General features: G+C 30.9%; 1 protein-coding gene across 13 annotated transcripts in view; it reads left to right on the top strand.

Annotated features, from left to right (window-relative positions):
* The window catches only part of RIMS2 (regulating synaptic membrane exocytosis 2), an 842,692-nt gene that overhangs the window by 587,866 nt on the left and 233,645 nt on the right, over window positions 1-21,181 (top strand). The window contains exon 17 of one of the 13 annotated variants that reach the window (XM_072603322.1): window positions 12,957-12,989. The exons of the other annotated variants lie outside the window; for them this stretch is intronic. Coding sequence (XP_072459423.1) covers window positions 12,957-12,989 — 33 coding nt within the window. The remainder of the gene's footprint in view (window positions 1-12,956; window positions 12,990-21,181) is intronic. 13 annotated transcript variants of the gene reach the window in all.

The following is a 21,181-nucleotide window of genomic DNA, read 5'->3' as shown; positions in this document are numbered from 1 at the left end:
ATTGTCAGAAGACCACTAGACTGGCAAAGGAGATATCATTAGTGACCGTGGAGGCAGTTACATTATAATGTCAGAAGCAAGATTGCAGCATGTTGAAAAATAAAGGAGAGGCATACAAGTGGAAATGAGATAGCTTTTTCTACTTTGACAGATAAAGAGAGGTGATATCCAGAAGGATAGTTTAAGAGGATAGTCCCATGAAGATTTTTAAAAGATAAAGATGACTTGGAAATTTTTAAGGCAGTAAGGAAGGAACTAATATCTTAACATGAAAAAGAATCTTAATTCTTAAAAATTTTTCCTACTTTGAGAATTGTGTAATTCTTGACTTGGTTTGCCATCTTGGGAATAATGACATTTCCATTTAAAACAGTTAAACATATTGTAGCATCTTGGTAAACATATTATAGACATCTTGGTGCAAATTATATTCTAGAAATCTTAACTTTAGAAAAAGCTTAGTGGATCTTTTCTGGAATCTTTTACATTATTTTTTGTCAAATTGTAACAGAGAGCACAAATAGTTTCAAATTTTGGTAAACCTTTAGTACAGAATTTTATATTTTACTTAGCATGTCTCTTGGCCTTCTACTTTAAATGACACGTTATATAGTTTCACATATATTTGGGATCAAACATTTTAGATCCTGTGGCCACAGAAAAATTATCAGTGTTCTTGGAGTTTGGCAGCATACTTTTTAAATCATCAGAAATAAAACCTAATACCTCAGTTTTCCCAGTTCTCCTAGCAGCTGCCTTCATCATGACTTCTTTATGTAGATGAGTGTTTCCGATCATTCATTGATTTCATGTGCGATGGCGGCAATTTAAGTAAACTACTCACATAAGTGAAGCGTTAATAATGCTATTCCTCCAGAGCAGCCTTCCTTCCTCACAAATATAAGCAGTTTAGTTTCATATTGGCTCCAGAGGAAACACCTGTTCTTATTTATACCGTGTGTTTTTATCCTTAGAATAGACACTGGAAAAGATTTAGAATAAATATAGCAAGTTCCTATGAGTAGATAGGGAGTCATGGTACAATATCTGAAACAGGTGATAATCATGTATACTTGAGTTTGGAAAGTGCTATGTCATTATTGGCAATGGGACAGGAAAAGAGAAAGCAGATTTATCGTGGCATTTCTGTTTGATTGTAAAATACTTAGTTTAAATTCTTTAAATCGCTATTTACTGTAGCAGGAGAGTAGACAAGACTGTGTGGTATAGTGGAGACAAACTAGATAGGAATTAGAAATTTGAACTTGTAAGAGGAAAAAGTGAAGTTTAGTGCTATAACATTTCACATTGCCAAGTAGTGAATATTTTCTAATAACCCCATGATGTAAAATATGTTAACATTAATATACTTTTTAAGCAAGTGGTTTGTTGTTCAATTGTATTCTCTTTCTGACCAATTTGGAACTTTCTTGGAAAATATACTATAGGGGTATGCCGTCTCCATCTTCAGCTCATTTTACAGATAAAGAAACTGAGGCAAACAGGGTTAAGTGACTTGCTCAGGGTCACACAGCTAGTAAGTGTCTGAGGTAGGATTTGAACTCAGGAAGATGAGTCTTCCTTACTCCAGGCCTGATACTCTATCCACTGTACCGCCTAGCTGCCACAAACAATTCTCAGAAGTCTTGAGGCCTGTTCTTTCATGAGATCTTTTAATAAGGCAGTTATAGAATTGATTAACATATAGATTGGCACATTTTTCTCATTAATGAAGGTAATGAGGACATTAACAAATTTAATATTGAAAAATTTTGCACCATGTGGTCTTTTGAAACATGGATGTTTCCATTTCTGGATCTTTATTCTTTTGCCTTATTTTTAAAAAATCTTTTTATCTTTTACATTTTTTCTTTATTAAGCTTTGTATCTAAATACTATTTAACTTTGCAGCAATATTATTTTTCTAATAAATGGACTAGTAAAATGCTGTTGATGGATTGACTTTTCATCATCATGTAAAGCAGTCTAACAAACTTTTTTAAAGAAGTTCAGTTATTTTCATCTATTTTGTAGATTTTGAAATAGGTTTTCAAATTTATAAGTTTTAAATCACTGGATTTTGAAAGGCCATATAAATTATTTCCTAATAATAATAATTTGTTTCTCTTAAAAATGTATACTATAAAGGGTATGTAAAATAGTATATATGAAAATTTATAAAGGTTTTTTATTCCCTTATGTTATGTAATATCAAATCGTTTTGTCCCAAGAATGCTATATGTATAGATTTAAGTTCCCTGAAATGTTTTTAGGTATCTTCTTATGCATGCTAATTAATGTTTCTGACAAGTTCTGATTTCTCTTGGTTTATGCCAGAAGTTACATGGGAAGACCAGCAGAAAAAGGTGAATGGTACAATAACTGATGACAAACCATTGCCGAAAAAGAAACACCAAACTGAGCCAGGTTTGTCAGGGTTTGGAAAACCACATAAAAGCATGAGACTATAAAAACATTACATTTCATGCTTTTGTAATGAGTGTGTGCTTGTTTTATCTTATTTTTCTCAATGTGACAGTTTTTAGTATGTAGAGCCCATTTAGATTAGTTATGTGCACACTTTATTTCTATCCTTGATTAGAAAAATTAGTTACACATGTTGTGTGGGAAATACTGTTGGCTGAATGTTAATGTTGGCACACTTAACTGTATACTTGGGTACTACTCTATTCCGATTCTCTGATTTGTATATGTGACTTTCAGACACACTAGGGGATAACTTATATAGTAAGGTAATTGCCACCCTGAAATCATAACTTAGAAATGTTAACTAAAAAGTTTATTCATTTCTATCTAGTCAAAATACGTATATTTCAGTTATAAAATATTTATTTTAAAGTCAGAATTATTTAGCACATACATAATGTATACAATTTTATATTGTGATCAAAACATTGCCTATTTTTGTTTATCCACAATGCAGAAGAAAGTTAGCATTGTTAATAAAACAAATGGTTGATAACCGTCCCATTTAGCCCTACTAACAAGTGTTGAAACATCCTACTTGAAACTTGATCTTTCTTTTAGCTTTCAGTGGGAGATGTATGAGCAAGTATTAGAATGGCCAAAAAAGTAAACCTCAGAATGGAGAAGAAAGAAAAGTTGTAGTGTATAGTAAATAGGACTGTGTATTGCTCATTTTTAAAAGTTCGTGGAGGTTTTTAGAATATGGATTAGATAGATAAGCATTTGATATAAAAATCCCTTAAATGATTCCAGAAACATTATTCCTATTAACTTGCATATGTATTTTTTTGTAGAACACTACTTAATTATAGTAACTAGTTGATCTAAAAACTTACCTTTAGTGACACACTTAATATGCATTTTGCCAGATCTATTAATTCTTTTTTTTCCAGAAAAAAAAATGTTTCAAAATTTCTGCTGAATCAGTCTAAGTCATGGGGCTATATACGAACCTCATTTTAGCAATCATACAGATGTATCTGATAAATAAAATAGACTGGCCCAGTAAAGTTTATGAAATTTATTTTAAGTGAATTCCAAAATTTACGTAGAGTAAAATGTGCACACATATATCTCTACATACATAAATGTGTGTGTGTATGTGTGTATGTGTAAATGTCATGTTCTAAAACTTCATGTGATATTTACCTTTGGAATTTGCTTAAAATAAATTTCATAAACCTTTATAAGCCAATTTCATTTATCACATATATCTGTGTGAAGTTTGTATATAGCTTCGTAAGTTACACTGGTTTAATACACATTTTGAGACTATACCCATATATGTAACCATGTCTCTACATCTGAACAAGTATATAAAGTCACTGTGTAATAAGTGATGCCAAACTTCAGTGCATTTAAAAGTTTTTCCCCTGAGTTCATATTTTGATGTAGGTTTTCTTTTTAAAGTTAATTACTCTTGAATTGCTTCAGTTGTCGCTGTAGGTGTTTATACATGCAAAACATTTGTTATTACATATGTACATAAATTGTGTGCTCATATATTGTGGATATATGAATATCTGTATATCAAAACTGTGTGCCAGATATATTCATTTGATTTTGACAATTATTCATAAATAGAAAATCATAAAATTCTACTGAGAATAATACTTTATATAGGTTATATGTTGTTTTGCTGATTAAATTTCATTTAATGTGAAATTTGCAATGGAGATTAAATTAATTTTTGTATTTATAAAGTTATTAGTTATTTTTATGGTGTTGGGTATGTCTATGAATGATCATGTATGGTAGGGAAATAGTTCCAGGTATATTAGGAAATATATTCCTAATCCCTAAAATTAAAGCTTAAAAGTCAAGAGTAAGTATGGGATATCACAATTAGGAAAGTTTTATTACTTAATTGTTTTTATTTTTTGAAGGAAGCTAGAACACAAAGTTATATTTATTAGAGTATTTAAACTCTGACAAAGATAAAGCACGATTAATATGAGAATTATATATGTACCAGACAAAGAAGGATTAATTAGGTTTCATCAATATGCTCTTAAGCATAGCTTTTTGAGTTTCTGATTAATAAATAAGCCACTTTATTTGTTTCAAGTAGAATTTGCTGGATTCTAAAGATATGGATTAGAAAATAACATCAAATCTTGGAATGGAAGGCTTCTGTAACTGAATTCATTTCATGTATCTTAGTAGAAAATCTCCTTAGCAGATTAGTATTAGGACACACATAATATGGTTTTTAATTTTCAACAGAAATGTCTTTTTTGAAGTCAGACTTTTGTTATTTTATATGTAAGTTCAACGCTAAAATAAAATGAATACTTCATGAATTTTAGTCACTGTGGTAGAACATATGATTTTGAACAAGTCACTTAATGTCTCAGTACCCCAGACAATTCTCCAATACAAGTTGCAGAGCAATTGCTGACCTCACCTGAAATTCTTACACCAAGGAAATTATAGGTCTGAACCAAAACAAAACAAAATTCATTCTGTACTTACTTATCTATATTAAAAATCTTCATCATAGTCCTTGAACTCTGAATCTAGTCAAATTATTTACATGAAGTCTGCAGTAACAATATTATAGCATCTTCAGATGTTTTTAAGTATTTGCATTGTGCTTATAATTGCTAATTAAAAACAAACGAGAGCTTGGAAATTTCTTATTATTATTTTGGCATATAGATATGGTTTTGTGGAAACATATAGAAGGAAAATTGAAATAAAATTCAATATTATGTTTTTCTTTTTTAGTTGAACAGGAAAAAATTGTTTGAGTCAAAATATATAAGCATTGTATAAACATTCATTCTTTATAGATCCCTCTAACCAAGTGTCTGCATTCATATATAGGATCAAAAGACTGAACTCTAAGAGACCGTAGAGACCTGGTCACTTCCTTTTTTAAGAGGAGGAATCTTGAGTCTTACGAGATGAATTTACTCAAATTTTCATAGCACTTTAAATTTTGTAAATCACTTTCTTTGGAAATTTTTCTTAATGTATTTTGTTTTTACATCACATTCATTTCCACACATAACTTTTTTTTCTTCTCTTGCAAGCTTTAACAAAGATAAAAAAAACAATGTCACAAAATTGACCAAGTATCAACCAAGCCTGACATTATATGCTATGTCCTATATCCATTATCATTTACTTTGAGAAAGAAGGAAGAGAGGAACATTTTCTCTCTTGTGCAGGCTAAAAATGATAATTATAATTGCTTATTTTCCTTCTGTAAAATGGACATCTAATAGCATCTACCTCACAAGGTTATGTTGCTAGAACCTAGTGAGATAATATGTGTAAAGCACTTTGCAAATCTGACACAAGCATATTAGTTATTATTACTATTATTTACTAGTTATTATTCCTGTTTAGGTGCTAAACTCACAGTTACCAGATATTTATTTGCTGCTGAGTTTCATATGTTTAAATTTTTATATGCTAGAAATATTGAAGCCTTGATTCATTAAATTGAGATTTTAGGAGCAAATAGAGTTGAAAAAGACATATCCAAACAACTGTAATAACAAAAGAGAGCTATGTAAGTACAAAGAGGTCCTGGTGAAAAATGTTATGAGAAATTTCAGGAGATAAATATCACTTTAACCTTTAAGGGGTTAAAGAAAACTTTGTATAAGAGGTGGCCCTTGAGTTTACACTTAAAGGGAGTGAGTATAGCAGTCATTCATGATGGAAATATGAGATAAGATTGAAAAGGCAGATGGCACCCTGGTTGTAGAATTCTTTGAATGCAGAATCAGATGGTTATGTTTTATTTGGAAGGTGAAAACTGGGATCTCTTGTTGAAAGGATTGATGTGATCAGAGTATTACATTAGGATGATTACTTGGCGTTGATGTGATAGGTGATTTGGAGAGCAGTCAGATGGAAAGAAGAATAGAATATTTCAGTAACATAGACAAAAATAAATTACTAAGATAATGGAACTTCTGTACTTAACTATATTATGATCCTTCATATTGAATGTAATCCTCAATTTTTTTGTGAGTGGTATTTAGAGTCAATTTTCCTATTTTTTCTAAAATTATAATTTGCCTTAGACATAATCCAAGCCCAAAAGACATAAAAATGAATTTTCCTTTGGTAGCTCAAGGAGAACTAGGAATGAACATGGAAGGTCTGTTGAATAGTGTTTATTTCAGAGATCTGAACCCAGGTAAGAATAATTATATCTAAGATACTTTTATAAAAGATTCCTACTTGCCAAGCAGCTTTGCTTTTTATGTTTCAGATTTTTATTTGCTTCTACTGTGATAATAATAATTTCTGAAATTTATAAAAACATGGGGAATGAGAATAAATATATTCATCCCATTTTGATATATAAAATTTATATGTAGTTAACAAAAATGAATTCTGATGAGAACTTATTAAAATCTAGCCTTTTGGAACTGAAAAAATCAGTACATATGACATGAAGAGACATGTGGAACAAATAAGGGTTCTGTAGACATACATATTTAATACATAGATGCACTGCTCATATGCTTAGGTTTCTATTGTCCATGTGCCATAATTTTCCATTTTATATTTTTTTTATCAGTAGTGTCACCAAAAAAGATACAATGTAGTATGATGAATAGTGAGCTAACCTTGAAGCCAGGACAGTGTAGGTTTCAAGTCTGATGTCTTATGTATACTGTCTGTGTGATCCTGGGTCACTTAACCTCTGAGTCCTCAAAGCAACTCACTTGGAAAATTCATTACCGAAAAGGTATCAGCTTAAGTTGATATAGAAAATTTCCTCACCAGAGTTCCTAATGCCAAGGAGATCAGTCCAAAAATTATATGTCAGAATAGTCACTGTACGACTGAAATAATTGTGTCACAAGCCTTTTATCTTTGTGGGTTCTTGTCTTGAAATGTGTATAATAATGAATCCCTTCACAAGGTGATTTTCTGATTTGTAATTATCTTAACATTTTAAAATGTAAATATTAATAAATTAGCTTTAAGAGACACTGCCTGACTTATGGAAAAGAACACTGAACTTAAAATCTCAAGCTCTAGTTTCAAATTGTGCCTCAGACACTTAACTAGCTTGTGATCATGAAAAGGTTGTGTAAAATCTTAGAACCATTTTCTCATTTATAAATATGGATGATGATAATGTACTACTTCCTTCCTCCAGTGCTGTTGAGAAAAAAATATTTTGTAATCCCTAAAGCAATTATATAAATGTGGCTTATTATCATCACCAATATATTATATGATTTGAGCACTTTTCTAGTTTCAATGCCCCCCTTTCCCAGTACTTAACATAACTATAAATTAAATGCAGTGGTTATACTATTGCTTCTAAATATAAATTTCAAAAGGATGAAGCTCTTCATTTTTCAACTAAGGGTTTTTACCTCTTTGAGTAATTCTTAATCTGACAGGAAAAATGATTTAAAAATCTTTATGAATTTTATTCCATTGAATTGGTTCTATAAATGTCTATCACTTTAGAAACATAAATTGTTAGACATTTAAAGACTCGGTTCACTTTTTTAAAGAAAGATGCTAATTATAAATTTATTCATTATTTAAAAATTTAATGTAAAATTCTACTGTAGAGCTTTGTCTTGATTTATCCAGTCTTGAGAAAGATATAATGCATTTTAAGAAAGTGTTAATGTTTTATTGTGTATTTTTTAAAAAAAAGTTCTACCCTACCCTATTTTTAGAACAAAGTAACTTTATTCGTAAAAGAAACAGAAAATAGTAGAAGCAACTAAGTAAATGTCTTAAACAGGGTGAATCACCCTATTGAATTTTAAATTATTGCCAAATATCATGCCAAAACTGAAATTCTGTGTCAAGCCAAGTATTGCCTTATCTACAAGGAAAGTATATTATGCTCTAATGTTTCTATAGATAAGTTAATAAAAATTGCAAGTTTTAAAGTGTTATTTATTTGTAGATGTTCTCATCAGAAAATAATTATAGCTTTGTCATTCATAAGAATGTTTCCAAAATATGATCCAAGATATATAATCATTGATATTAAAGTTATTTTTCACAGAAAGTTTATTTTTTAAACTTAGTAAAGCTTGACTTAAAGAAAAAGAATTAATTAATGGATTTTAAACTGAAGCCATTGCGTGTTTTGTGTACCTCAAAATTGCTTGATTTATTGGACTTAAAAAATAGAGTAACCAAAAAAAATTGGCGGAGCAAACTGTAAGAAAAGCAATATCTAATAAATATACATAATTATTTTTAAATAAGAGAATTTCTCCTCTGGAGACCTCAGCAGAAAGAAGTGATAATAAAATTCCAACTCTTTTTATAATATGGATACAGGTTCTATTCATTGTTAATAAAATTGTTTTAAATGGTTACAGATATTAACTATGAATGAATTAGGGATTTTTGAAGACATTTATGGTCATGGGAAAAAAATGAGTTTCATAACTAAAATAGATAAACATGTCATTTATACTTTTTAGGGCTTTCTTCGTTTTATACTATCCGTTTTATGCTATGGATGTCTGTTTTGCTATTCTTTTGGAATGTCCTTTCCTAAACAAAATACTCAGACTTTAAGGTCCTGAAATGGACCATTTTGGTTATTTTTAGAAACTGATGTTAAATGTTAACCCATATTTCATGATATAAAAGAATACTGTGAGATGTAGAGACATATATTAAATCATACACATTTAGTCATACAACAGAATGTGAGTTGGTGCTTGTTAAAAATGACAGCAACTGAAGACGTGATATATTGTTTCAGAGAGACATTGCATTGCTTCAGTAGAAATTTTATAAATGTATGGGTATGTGTGGGTCCGGGGCACCTGATTTTTAAAAAATAATTGTAGTTACCATCTATGTGTCGTATTTATGCATGCATATGCAGGTATATTTGAATTTAGATGTAAATAATAATGTAACTTGTCATCTTGAGGAGAGGGAATTATTTTTTGTTTTGGACACAATATTATATGTAAATTAATAATGTTCTTGTCCTGACAATTATCTTTCTCTTTCATTGAAGATATTTAGCAAAATCAAATGATTTCTCCAGTATTTTCTATAATAATTTAAAAATATTTGAAATGTTTTATTAAGGAAATAAATATCTGAGTTTGTGCAAAAATGTTCAGTTTTAATTTACATCTATATTATATTTTAAACATTTCATTTACTTAGTAAATATTTCTATCTTCAATTGCCTCTTTAGGGTTGAATTTCATATATCTTTTGGTTGTTGTAAGGACACATATACAGGTTATTTCTTTCTTAATCTCAAATTAATTTAAAATGAGGACTCGGAATTAGTGGTTTAAATTAAGTCATTTTAAAATTTTCTTTCCACTACAAACTTTCTGTATTTAAGGAAAGAATAAAAATGTCCCTAACATTACATGGATGATACAGAAAAAGTATTTTTACTAGGTTTAAACGACCAGTGTATTTGAATTAGTATTTCATGTTGGCATATTTTATTTAAAAATATTTTATTTCATGTAATTTGAATAAGTATATGATAATGATGCTGTCTTTAACATTTGGTCAAACACTTACTGGACTGTTGATAGGTGAACATATTTGTTTATGACTTCTTAATTTGAAACATTTCTATTCAGTGTAATTTAAGATATAACCAATTTTTGTTTACTTCATTCAAAATAGTGGGTCAACAGATAATGTAAATTGTATTTATCATTTCCTTATAAAGACTTAGGTGGAAAATAATGTATAATTACACAAATTTGGGACCATTTCTATAGATAGCAAAGCTTCACTGATGTTTCACTAGAAAGGTAATGGATTAGGAAGATTTGAGGGATATAAGTTAGTATCTTCCTTCAGTTTCTGTTCTCGTATTCCTACTCATAGCATTGAAATAGAGATTTTTGGATGATGGCCAGTCATCAAAGGGATAGAATTTTGAATATGAGGTCAAATGTGTAGGTAAGGCTCATTTTAGGTTTACCAGGCCCTGTAAAACACTAATTTCTTACAATAATTTTTGCAAATAACGTTTAAACCTTCTTAGAGTTTTACAAACATACAAAGCCTGATAAGAAGTGACTTATGGACATGAGGATCTCATGATAATTCAAGAAATTTGTTGTTGTTTTATGTTACTTTCCAGTGAAAATAAAGCTGTAATACTGTTTAATTTAAAGGCATGAAAAAATTTTTTGTCATTGTCAGATATAAAATAGCTACTTATTGAGTATTTTGATTTTCATTAGTCTATTTAACAACTTTTGGAGTTTTGTAATAGTAATATGAAAAAGATGTTGGTTTGAAAGCCTACTGTTTAAGTAGCGTTGCTTGTAGTTTGACACTATGATCTTTGTCAGGGTCTTTCATTGTTCTCAGTAGGTTATCTAGGTTTTGCCTTGTCTTAAACCTAAAGAAGCATCAAAAAGTAGTGTACCTAATATGCCCATGTACTAGGAAAAAAATTTCCATATTTTCTTATAGGAATGGTATTAGTAATCTATATGTTTATTATTTGAATGTATCTCTTTTGAACATTCTAAATTAAATCAATGAAACCATAAAAACATAATAATGTATCAGAAACAATTTTTTCTTTGTTTTGACTTTTGTGTTTCAAATGTTTTTATTGGGTCAAGTAGAGTTTAGTTGAGAGAGCAATGAATGGGTAATCAGGAGACACGAGCTCTATTTCTGGGTTTGCCACTGACTAATGTTGGGAGCTTGGGTAAGTTATTTAATCTCTACCTTGGCTATTTAGCTATTATCACCTAATGAATGGGATGTGAAGATACGTGAATGCTTTTTGTTTGCTTTTATCTTCGGTGAAAATCATTTTGTATCGGTACTAGGATAAAATTACAAAATAATTCTGAGTTTTGGGGGAGCAGCCGTCTTGTTTAATCTAAGTATTTTCGAGATTTCTCATACATAGTGAAGTTTCTTTCCTTGAGTTACAACTTATTTAAATATATATATTGTTTAAAAGAGACAATATATTTTATCACTTGTGAAAAAACTGCTTTGTTGGCATGATACATAAACAAATTTTCACATATTTAAAATAAAATACTTTATGAATTCAAATTTATTACAGTTATTAACATTGTGAGTTTTTATTTTTTTATCCTTTTGGATTTGGGTAAGAAAAGGTAATCTACTTTGATTTTAAATGTGCAGTGTCTATACATAGTTCTAGGAGGATATCTACTCTTCTTGAAGTTCTACTCTCTGTGGGAATAGCAGAATGGGGGGGGGACTTTTTCAAATGAGCCTTCAAGCTATCTATATATTAATACGTATTAGATTTTTATAATTAATAATAGGATTTATCTTTTGTAATTTTGTATTTGAATAGTTTATTTTCTCCTAATGGAATTTTTATACTTCTCATTATTCAATGTCTAGGGGTAGATTGGTAATTGGAATTGTTCAGTGCCGTCAGTTGGTGTGATTTTAGTGTATTGAATTCTACAGATACATTTTATATAATACGAAAATTATGTAGTACAGAACTGAATTGTGTATTATTTAATGAAATGATGTAGCCCCTACCTGCCCCACTGATAGAGCAATTATTGTGAGAGGATTTTAGTTTTGATTTTTTGTCTTTTGTGCCAAATATTCTAGTGCCAAGTTTTTAGTTCTGATGAAAGAGAAGTTTCTCTAGGTGTTCAGTTTGAGAGGATTTTTCATGTTCTCAGACTCTTTAATTAAATATTTTGATGCCTTTTTAACTATCAAAAATGAGATATTCTCCAGAAAGCATACCTTATTTACATGTTTTTATTGTAAATTTTATGATGAAACTGTTACTTTCTGCATATTTTGTAAAAATTTTAAAAAAATAATTCAATATCTGTTTCTTTAATTTGAAAGTTATCTATAAATTTTAATGTAATTTAAATTAAATATATTTGAGTTGGTATATATTCATTGCTCTACATATTGTCATGATAAGAATTGTCTGTATTGAATTGATAGATTGATCCACTGATCTGAATTTTCATTTCTGTCCAAATTAATTCAGTGAAACTAAAAAAAGATGGAGAAAATGCTAAGCCTTAGTGATGTTGGTAGTGGTAATATAAATTCTTTACTTTCAGCAGTCATCAATCAATGAACAAATGACTCATAAATATAAGAGTTTATTCCATTTGAAATAGCAACATCTTGAACAGACTAGTAATTGCTAGTAACAGTCTTTTGTACTAATTGTGTCTCTCTTCAGCCTCAATGTCAGGATTGGTTATTCAGAGCTGTAAACTATGGATACTCCATTTCCTACACTAACACTGTCTCTCTAATTCTTCTAACATATAATAGTTTAACCAATTCTGTATTAGTTCTTTCCTGTTCTTCTTTGTGTCTACTTGATTATCTCTTCCTCACAACTGTGCACAGGCTGCTCTGGCAAAACGATTTTTGGCCATTTCCCTCAGTGTCAGTTTTTACCTTCTGAGTACATCCACTCACGCCCATCTCCTTTATCTATGTCTGTCCATTATACGATGTGATCACAGAAGAAGTGGACTCAGCAAGGAGAAGAAACTCAGGTCTGTCTCTTCTACTGCTTTATTCTTACTTTTTCATTTTTTTAAGATTTTATCATAATTCATTTCACAGTTTTCTGTTTGTTTGAAATATGATCAAATGCAGTCATTTAGATTTTAATTTTAGATGTTTACTAAAAAAAATTGCCTAACTTCAAATTAAATCAGTCATTTATGTTATTTTAAAAATAGATTCAGAATTATATCAATAAACAGCCTTTTAAGTGTCTGAAGGCACTGAATTAAAAAAGATAAAATGTAAAATACCCTCTGCCCTTAAAGAACTTATTTAGTGAGAAGATACTACATATGGACATATAGGTATATTCAAAATAGATACAAACTAGATAATTTGGAGTAAAATATAGTTGTTGCCTTTAATTAACAAATGATCATTAATAATATTTTTTCTCATTGAACTCACAACCAGCTTTCTACTATGTAAAATCACTGTTTCAATTCCCAAAGTGTTTATTGAGCACCTATTATATACTAAACAGTGTCCTTGACTATGACACAAGAAAAAAAAAAGAATAAAACCTAGCCTCTTATTCTCAGAGAACTCAAGCTCACTGGGGAGACAAAACATGCCATATGAAACACAAAACAATATTGCATATTAAATGATTGAATTAAGTGCAGATAGAAATACTGTGTGAGAATTTGAGAGGAATGTATTCCATGTCAACTAGAATATAATCAGGTAAGGACTGATAGAAGAGATATATCGCTTGAACTGGGCTTTCAGGACTGGTATGCTTCAAACAAAGAATAAAGACATTCCAGATGCAAAGAAAAACAGGAACAAACAGGAAAAGCAGAGATGAACAAGTGAATTTGGGACAGTAAAGTCATGGAGATCTCTGATAATAGTGTTCAAACTGGCAAATTATAAAAAAATGCCTTTGTACTCTTAAAGTGAATCCAGATTGTGGTTGACTGAATTTGAGAATGATTTTGAATTTAATTCTGTAGCAATGGGAAGATTTTGAAGATTGAAGATTTGGTAAGAAAAGAGTGACATAATAGAAATAATCTTTTTAGGCTTGTGAATATGACTGTAACATATAAAAGGTAGGAAAAGGATTTTACTGAAGTTAGAGGGATCCATTAAGAAGCCTAAAACTGGAGTATTTAAAAAAAATAAGTGTGCTTCGCAGTGACAAATACTGGGGAAAATTAAGAACAAAAGGAGGAAAGAACACATAAGAGGGTATAGGAAGATAGGGAAGGATGTTATAAAAGCATATTTTTACTATGGTAAACTAGAAATAAGGGAAGGAAGGACACAATGGAAGATAAAAGGGTGGGTACAAGGTAAAATTGTGAAGTTATTGGAGTTTGTCTGTCCTCCTAAAACTTTACTTTTCTTTAGTTTTTCTTGTAATGAATGGAAGTATAATATATAGTATTGATTTTGGGAAGTAGCTTCGTAATCTAAGTAGACCAGATATAGAGTTCATAAAGAGAAGTAATAGGGAGTAAGGCTGCAATGTTTGAGTAAGACAGATTGTCAGTAGCTTTAAATATGAAGGCAAGAAGTATGGAATCATGAAGACAATAGGAAAATACTGAAAATTTTTGAGCCTGGAGTAGGACATGGTAAAACTTAGGCCTAAGGTAGTTTATTTTGATGCATATATGCCATATAGATAGTAAGTGGAAGATGTGAAATTAGACTGATTAGGAGATTATCAAAATAGTTCAACCAAGTAGTTACTAATATAACTAGGGTATTATCCATTTGAGTAAAGAGAAGGGGACAGATGCCAGAAATTTGGGGCATATAGAATTGGCAGAACATGACATCTGATTTAGATACAATGGATGAGAGAGAAGAATCAAATATGACTGAGATTGTAAACTTAAATAACTAAGGAGATTTTAGTGCTCTCAAAGAAACTGGGAAGTTTGAAAAAGTTAATTTAGAGTGAAGCTAAAGATATTATGGTTCTACAAATATTCATTGTGCTATTTTTGTCATCTTTGACTTAACAAAGTGAACAAGTTATTTTTAAAGGTCATTTGTCAAGTTATTTTGACTTGCATTGTGTCTGGTAGTGCAGTAAAGATCCGATTGTAATGAATATGGACCTTTAAAATTGGGAACCTGAAATGTTACTCTGTAAGATTTCCACCCATTAGGAGGAAATTATCTATTCTGCCGCCTTTTCAATAACACTCTTATCTGGGTCACTGTGGATGAGGAGAAAACAAAGATCTAGCATGCTATGTCCTTTCTAATATCCCTCATGCTGTTTCACCCTCTAGGTAACCTATAAACCAGTGGTTCTTAAAGTATGGTCCAGAGACCAACAAGGAGTCTCCATCACTGTCAGGGGAATCTATGAAGTCAAAAGTATTTTCATAATAATACTTAAGGCATTTTAAATTTTAATACAGTAAATACTGGTCAAGATAACCCATACACAAACGCTCCCTATTAAAACTGTAAAGGATCCTGAGAAAAAAAGGTTGGGGATTATTGCTGTAAACCACCCATTCTTTATGTCTTTTATAAACATTCCTCAATGCCAATTCTGAATATAAAGCTATTCACATAATTTAAAAAGTCAAATATGTTTTATATTATAACATTCCTTTGTGGAGCACCCATTAAGGCTTTTAATTTTCACCTAATTTGTTCAATTTGTTAAGGCTATTTCTTAGTAAGCAGTATTCCCTTATTTTTGTGGTCATGCATATGAAGTATATTATTTAGGCAATAAATGATGCACCAAATTTAGTTAACTTCATTGTTTGACTGCAGTTAAAAAGTTAATGAAGAAGTGAGAACCAAATATAAATGTATGCCTCAAAATCATTTTTATCAAAATAGTCATGCATACCATAAAAATAGAACCTACAGTTACTTTGTTTTCTAAAAATTTTAATTGGATATGTATTTCTCCCCAATAATCATCATAAAAAGCAGACTAGGTACTTAATATTTAAATGATATACATTTTTTTCTTTCTGCTTAAAAGTGGAATGAGATCCATAACAGAAACTATTAATGTTTACGTACAGGGGAATCCTGTTATAGTATGGCTGCCAGAACTGTAGTCAGGAAGATTCATCTTCCGGAGTTCAAATCTGGCCTGAAACACTTACTAGCTCTTTGACCCTGGACAAGTCACTTAACCCAGATTCCTCATCTGTAAAAATGAGTTGGAGAAGGAAATGGCAAACCACTTTAGTATCTTTGCCAGTAAAGCTCCAAAGTTGTCACAAAGAGTTGGAAATGACTGAAATGAAACAACAACGATTTATTACACCCATTTATTTATAACCCTTGGTCAAACTCTGTCCCTGTAACATAGGAACATATAGTAAAAGCCTGATATAACACAATCCATAAGGGAGGAATTGAACCTGATAGTATTACATTTGTGTTATGAAATTATTTATTTCTCTATAATAATTAAGAAGGACGAGGAGGAGTATTAATTCATCTAGCCACTGATATGATGTTTTGTTTCATGCCTTTTATATTATTAGGCTTTATTGTTAGCAAATACATACAAGCACATATCAGATTATACTTGACATATTTATATAAATCATAATATTATTAATTTGATTTATCTTTACTTTGCATGTATTTAACTAAAATATCCATAGTCAAGTGAAAATGTTGCAATAAATGCTTATCAAGAGGCATTATTTTTCTAGTTGTTTTTTGAAACAACTACATAATATTTGAAATAGAGAAATTGAGATGTGAGATCAGCAGGAATTAATTTTAAGTTTTTTATTCCTTATTAAATATATGATAATATTTGAAGTAGATTATTTTTAGCTTGGTTAATTTGTTTATAGAAAGCTATTAGAAAGTCTTCTTTAAGACCAGAGGTAATAAAAAAGAGAAGTAACTATAACATGAGATTAGAAGGTAAGACATATTTAGTATTGTGGATTTATGGAGAAAGTCTTAGGTTCAAAACATAATAAGGAGCTGAGTGATATGGGAAATATAAAAATATTAACAAGATAAGAAACAAGGAGAAAATATGGGAAAGGTTTTCAAAAATCACTTGTAAATGAAGGAGAAACTAAAATTAGAAAATAAAAGGAAGTGTTAATTTCAGAAACAAAAGAAATATAGGATTAAACTAGGGGCAATAAAAATTGAAAAGAGGAGAATTAGAATTTCCTGCTGTGATTTTTTTCTTCCAAGAAATGAAGTTTTATTTGATCAGTAGGATGTTCCATGATAGTAATTAAAGAGAATAAACAGAGATTAAAATGGGATTGTGAAAGGTACTTTAGATGAATTAATGGTCTAATTTAATAAGATTACTTGAATTGGAAGGCAATGACTTTAAGACTTCAAACTATAAGTCATCAAATGTTTTGTAACTATCAAAAGATGCATGCAATGAATAGTGAACAGTGGTTACATGAATGTGAATAATCTTAGTTTTTAAAACCTTATAGTCATACAGTGGCAGACAAAATAGAAATTCTTTCTTTGATTATTCAAGAATTCATTGTTTCATTAGTGCGGTTATTTACTCTAGTAATACAGATTGTAACCCATACACACAATATATGTCCTCAGGAGTTACTGTAATGGAGTGGGAGACAGAAAAGCCATCTTTCTGGTGATGAACTTTTGCACAGTTTGGTTGTACCTCAGGTAACAGGCATATAGTTTTATCATCTGAATTCTTTTCAGATTAATGAGACTTTCCAGAACGTATAATGTTCTGGTTATGTCCTTTGAGAAGCCTCTTTACTAGTTAATTGCGAGTCTTTACAACAAATCTCTTTTTTATCTTATTTTTGAATAAACATATATGAAACATCTATATGTCGGGTAATGAAATGAAGGAGAGGAAAAGCAGGGACAAACAGGGTAAGTGCCAGCTGTAGGAGATAGAATTAAGCTACAAAAGAGAAGACTTTGGGTGATATAATAGCTATTTTCAAGTAGTTGAAAAAAGGATTACATTTTCTTTGGTCATTAAAGGAAGAACAAGGCTCAATGAATGGATATTGTAAGGAAGCCAAATCCAGCTTGATAAACAAGGGGGAAATAACATTTCCTAACAGTACTGTATCAAAATGCAATAGACTACCACAGTTCTCTGTTATGATAGGTCTTCAGGTGTAGGTATTGGTAGGTGAATTTTTAGGTTGGATTAGATGATCTCTGAACTACCTTATATCTCTAAGATCCAGTTTATTCTGTGATATTACATATGTAGCTATTCTCAACTCCCTGACATCTTCAAATTTAATATCTTCACTAAGTAATTCTTAAAAGTGTCAAATATGACAGGACTAAGGACAATATCCTTTAGTATACTGGTAGAAACTGGGCCCCAAGTTTACATGATCAATACTCTTTGAATACATAATGCATCTATATGTAATCATTTCAGTTATTCATACAATAAAGGTCACAGGATGCCCTTTCAACCTGTACAACTCTTGCTCTTCCATTCATTTTCCACAGAGGGCCCATTGAACTTCTTTTTTGACCTACCAGATCTCTTGACCTTGAGTATATAACAGTAAACTTCATGAACTTTGGACTGCTTCACTTATCACTCTCTTTCCCATGTAACCAGCTCACCTTGTTTTCTAGTTATACATCTCTATCATGATGTTCTATATATGTTGCTTCTCTTGTGCAATTTTTCGTCGAAAATATATTTCAATCTACTCACATGTTTTCATTGCCCTTTGGGTTAATGTCAACTTTAATTTTTTGGTGACCATGGTATTCTATCATTCACAGTAATAACAACATTACCAGAGTAATATTAATAAAAAACATGAGCCTTTGCTTTTGGAAAGAAATTGGGTGCTTATTAAACTCTTCTCATTTTACATAGACACTGTTTCTTCTTTCATTCCTGTCTTATGTGATGGAATTGCCTTCCTCCTTGCCAAGATAAGCCACTCTACATAAAACCCCCATTTTACCCCCTTTTCTTTTCTCCATGAGATTTCCATTACTACCATCCCTACACTCACTAATTTTCAATCTGTCATATCTAAAGGCTTTTCCCCTTCAACTTACAAACATTCCCATGTCTCACCTATCTTCAGAAAAAAATAACTTAATATTACCATCCCCTGTAGCTATTATCCTATATTTCTCCTCCCCTTTTCAGCTAAACTCCTTTAAAAAATTCCGTTAGGTGCCTTAACTTCTTTCCTCTTATCCAGTTTTAAACATACTCTACAGTAAAACTTCTGAACTATCTAAAGTCACCAGTGATCTCAGATCTAAGCAGTGAAGACCAATACAATTAATATTACACAATAATTTCCAGATCTAGTGGTATTTTTTCTCATTTTTTCATCCTTTTGATCTGTCTACAGCCTTTCACATTCTCTCCTAAGTGTTTTTTACTTTCTAGGTTTTTATGACACTTTTCTCGTGATTTCTCCTCTTTGTCTGACGGCTCTTTCTCAGTCTCTTTTGCTGGATTTTCCACCAGGTCACATCCACTAACCCAAGGCTCTGTTCTGGGCGTTTTCTTTTCTTTTTCCTCTGTACTAACCTACTTGATGATCTCATCAATTCCCTTGGGGTCAAATATCATCTCTTATGCAGATGATTCTCAGATCTATATACCTCTCTTTTGAGTAATAGTCCCATATCAGTAGCTGCCTTTTGGATATTTTGAAATGGGTGGTGTTTAGGAATCTCAAACTCCATATATTCAGAATAGAACTCCTCTTTCCCTTTTAAACAATTCTCTCATCAACCAAGCTGGCAACCAAAATGTAAGCTTGACTCTTCACTCTCAACCCACATAGCCCCTCTGTTGTAAATCACATCTTATAGAAAAATTCCTCTTTCATTAGAAACCCTTCCTGATATTGACAAATACCTGGTAAGCCTATCTCTTCCTCTTCTAAGCCTCTGCTGATATTAACAATCTCAGGGACTTTGCACAAAAGTTAGATGTATTTTTCAAAAAATCTTGTATGATTTTAATATATACATATTGAGACACCTTGTTGGAGCACTCTTAAAATAGCATTTTGTCCTACTAAACCAGTTTTTTGATAGTCAAAAAAAGCAGATTTAATGGAATCTTGTTTTCTGTGCACCTCTCACTCCATTGTATGACTGTAATTACGTGACCCTTCAGAGAATGTAATTTGTGAAAGACTTGCCAGATCCTTTCTCACACTTTCATCAAAGAGGCTCTCCATATATGTGTAAATTATTCTCATCGTAACTTTATGGAGATAAGAAAGTAGTCATATGAGTCAATAACTACTGATGATATATTTATTATCTTTTTAATGTAATCATATTCATGATTTTCCCCAAGCATTTTGCATCCAGTTTATTTTCAGATATCTTTAGAATCGATACATTCGCGGATTGCCTCTAGTTCAGATGTCTTCTGTGGTTTTGGTCTAGTTTTACTTGCTCTTCTTACCTTTGTTCTCTTTTGTGAATTTCTACTTCCTTAGCTAGCACACTGAAAAGAAGCAGTGTGTCACTGATAAAGACTGTGTTGATGAAGTATTTACTTCTTGTCTTCCAGTTTTATTATTGAAAGTTTTCAGGATGATTTGGTGTAATCTGAATTCTCAGCAAGCTGTCTATAAACTCCCCTCACCCCTTCACTGCTTCTCCTGATTTTGTGATGTTACTTTATAATCTTCCTGTCTTTCATGTGATTAAATAAACAAGTTCCTGTTCTCAATTTCTGTAGGCCTTGGCTGCCATATTTCTGATTGGGAAGGAAGTCTATTATGTATTGACTGATGCAGTTTTGAGGCTCTTTTGGCCTAATTGTGGTTATTTTCACATTGGTTACATTTTTTTTTTGGTAAATAGTGATAATCTGTGTTGATGTTTGTTCCTTTATCCATTTTCCATTTTGGAGTTTCAGCATCTTGTATAAATGTCAAGTTGAAGTTGCTTTCTTTGCAATGTATCTTATTCTCATTTCTATTCTTACAGTGTGATATTGATTTTGACTCTTGATCAAGCCCTTGCATAAATAACTGATTTAGAAATGACACCCATGTTGTTAACTAGTTATTTGCTTTCAGTTAAATGTATTCATTTTTATTTTTGTATTGGTATTCCATGCGTATCATGTCTAGCAATAAAGGGAGAGAGAGAATGTTTGTGTGTGGTGTGGGTATGGGGGCAAATTTAGGGATGAGAATGGAGTGGAATGGTTAGTGGCTGCTGTAGGAAAGGAGCT

Source organism: Notamacropus eugenii, chromosome 4, assembly GCF_028372415.1.
Source record: "Notamacropus eugenii isolate mMacEug1 chromosome 4, mMacEug1.pri_v2, whole genome shotgun sequence".
In the NCBI taxonomy this organism is placed as follows: Eukaryota; Metazoa; Chordata; class Mammalia; order Diprotodontia; family Macropodidae; genus Notamacropus; species Notamacropus eugenii.
This window is presented reverse-complemented; position numbering and strand designations above follow the sequence as displayed.